A 2,795-nucleotide genomic window follows, 5' to 3' on the forward strand; every position below is an offset into this window, starting at 1 on the left:
AGTATACCCAACTTGCTTTATACTGCTAAAGGTAGCTGAAGTCATTGCTTATATCTTAATTCTATTATTTTGAGCATTTCTCTTTTAGGATTCAACAAACTTTGGTCACTTTTGTCCTTTGCATTGTCCTGGGCATGAATAGTGCTTTGCTCTGATGGTGCTTCTAGGTGGATAGCATTAAAATGATACTGCCCAAACAGTTGGTAACAGCTCACAATTGGTAACAAGTGGATTAAAGGAACCACATGGGAAAAGAAACATGCATTTCAAGTTGCAGTAGGAAAGCATCCTACTGCAACTTGAAATACATGTTTCAGGCATTTCAAAAAAAAAAAGTTGCAGTAGGAGGAAGCAAGAGATTTTGATTCAATCTGCAAATTCGATCTTCCTTTCTTAAGTAGTCAAATTTAGAACAAGTTACATGTTATGTTAGTCCCAGTCAATCGACAGTACAATTAGTGACTACAGTCTCATACTAGCTTCTTGAGTTAATTCGTCGATTTCACTTGAATTGAAACATCTATTTTCCTACATGTCAAATAGAGCTCATCACCTTGAACTATGAAGAACAGATCATAGGTGTGTATGGCTTCCAGCAGATCCGGTCGAGAGCAATGACGAAAGCCATGATCATCGCACAATCTACATTCGGTTGGACCTCAAGACTGAAAACATCTTCAGCAAGAGTCAGTGACAACGATGCTGCTCCAGCCTTCTTCCTCGTTATCCTTGCGACTTCCTCACCGACGCTGTTGCGGATCTTGCAACTTCTTCTCCTGAAACTGCCCTCGATTGAGAAGCCTGGAACATGGCCAGTACGATCTGACGAAGCATGGGTACATCCTGACATGTGCACTTCTGCTTCATGACTGCTTTGCATAACTGAGCATTTTCTCATTGAGAAGAGTTGTTGTGATCTTGTCCTCTTGCCTTGGCCTTCTTCTGACGCTCTGTAACAATTCCATTGGTCATGCATGCTGATAATCTGTTGCAACAGAAGAAAGGAAAAGAAAATTCTTAGTTCTTACTTACTCCCCATGGGTTCTATTAATGGTTGGTTTCTGTTCTTTGGCCCATCTGCTGCACTTGTAATAAGAGGTAACAAAACTTCAGTCGGAAAGTAGAATGAACTAGCGGATAAATCAAACTCTGTATTGTAACCTCTCCATTTTTTAAGTTTTGATTTTAACTCTATATGGGATTTTGGGCAAATTAAAGCAAAACAGCATCAGAATAACCGAGGCTGGAACGATGAAAGCAATGCATTTTAGTCTTTGGTCAGCTGATTTTGTCTGCAAGTGTTTAGACTAATTATTTTCCTAGCTAGATGTATTAGTGGAGGTAGTTGATAGCATTTGCCTAAAAACCGTCGGCATGCACGATAATTTGCCTTAAATCTTTTTGGTGAGCTATGGTATCTTTTAGTATTTGTGAGACAAATAGACGAGACAAACATATATATACTTGTGATTTGGTGAATATTTTGAGGAAACAGTGAAAGCCTGGAGATACATTTTTTAAAAAAAAATCGAGAAAATGAAAGATCGGGTTGATGGACGAAACACTACTCTCGGGGCTCTCGGCAAAGCAGGATTTGCAGTATTTAAAAGTCTTCAGTGAAGTTTTGGAAGCAAACTTGGTGATCGTTCTATATCTTGAGAGAAGATATGTAAAATGAAGTCTACATTCGGACGAGGATGATTGACGAGCAGAATATAAACGATTTTTGGTTGAATGTATGATGAATTGACGATCGATCGGTTGAATGTATGATGAATTGACGATCGATCGACGATCGTTCATGCATGCTAACAGCTAACTCAATATATCGACCGAAACCGTACGTAAATATTATACTGATTGTCAGGTGTCAGGTAATACTAGTATACAACCACAAAGATGCATGAATATAGCCTATAGGAGGTAATTAATTAATTAATTAATTAATTAATTAATTAATTAATCTGAGATGCAAATGCAAGATTTTGCAGGGGATGAATCATGAATGATTAGAAGATAGACAAGTGTATATACCTGTGGGGTGAGGGCGAGGAGAGGCGAGCCATGTCCATCCATGAGCAGCAGGTCGCCGGAGAAGAGCTTGCGGCGGCGGGAGTAGTTGTCAACACGGAAGGCGAGGGTGCCGGCGTGGTCGTAGACGGAGAAGCCGTCGGTGCCCTGGAAGCCCATGCTGGACCTCTTCCACACCGTGTACACCGCCGCTCGCGCTGCTGCCGTTGATGCGGCGGCGGCGGCGGCGGCATCTTGGCGTTGATTCGAAGGGTGTATCCGACTCATCGATCTTCTTCCTCGCTGCGATGCGATCTACCTATCTATCTGCAGAGAGAGAGAGAGAGAGAGAGTTTGGCGTTGGACGAGAGATGTAGTGCGCGTGCAATGCTTAACTCGTCAGTGCTGACCTCGTCATTGCCGGCCTCACCTGCTTATATATACTCCTCCGGTCTCTGAATAACCGATATGACAAATGATGCAGCAACGACTGATGATTCCTTTTCAGAGTTCGACCGATGGATGGATGCGCCTCTTTTAACCGTGTGTGTGAGTCGATCGTGCGTGTACATCTATCTATCTATATATGTGGCTGCATGAATGCGTGGCATCTCAACATTCTGAATGTGCGCCATATATTCCTCTGCCTGCTTGCAAAGGAAGAACAACCTTACCTAGCTAGCTTCTAACAAAGGAATGAGCCGCGGAACACGGTTTCATTTGGTCCACTGTTAATTAGTACTACTTGTGCTTGTCACAACGTGATAATACTTGGGTAAACTGCA

General features: G+C 42.2%; 1 protein-coding gene across 2 annotated transcripts; it reads right to left on the reverse strand.

The window, feature by feature from the left end:
• Window positions 1-352: 352 nt before the first annotated feature.
• LOC107277296 (protein LURP-one-related 5) lies at window positions 353-2,428 on the reverse strand. 2 transcript variants are annotated; one of them, XM_015760498.3, is made up of 3 exons: window positions 2,035-2,428; window positions 1,033-1,085; window positions 357-950 (listed from the first exon to the last, which is right to left on the reverse strand). In XM_015760498.3, the coding sequence occupies exons 1-3, from the start codon at window positions 2,296-2,298 to the stop codon at window positions 560-562; spliced, it is 708 nt and encodes a 235-aa protein (XP_015615984.1). In that variant the 5' UTR covers window positions 2,299-2,428; the 3' UTR covers window positions 357-559. The 2 variants fall into 2 exon arrangements, with proteins under 2 accessions (XP_015615985.1, XP_015615984.1); XM_015760499.3 differs by lacking the exon at window positions 1,033-1,085 and having other exon boundaries at window positions 353-985.
• Window positions 2,429-2,795: the final 367 nt, after the last annotated feature.

The sequence above is a fragment of the Oryza sativa genome, chromosome 11, assembly GCF_034140825.1.
Source record: "Oryza sativa Japonica Group chromosome 11, ASM3414082v1".
NCBI classification, from domain to species: domain Eukaryota; kingdom Viridiplantae; phylum Streptophyta; class Magnoliopsida; order Poales; family Poaceae; genus Oryza; species Oryza sativa.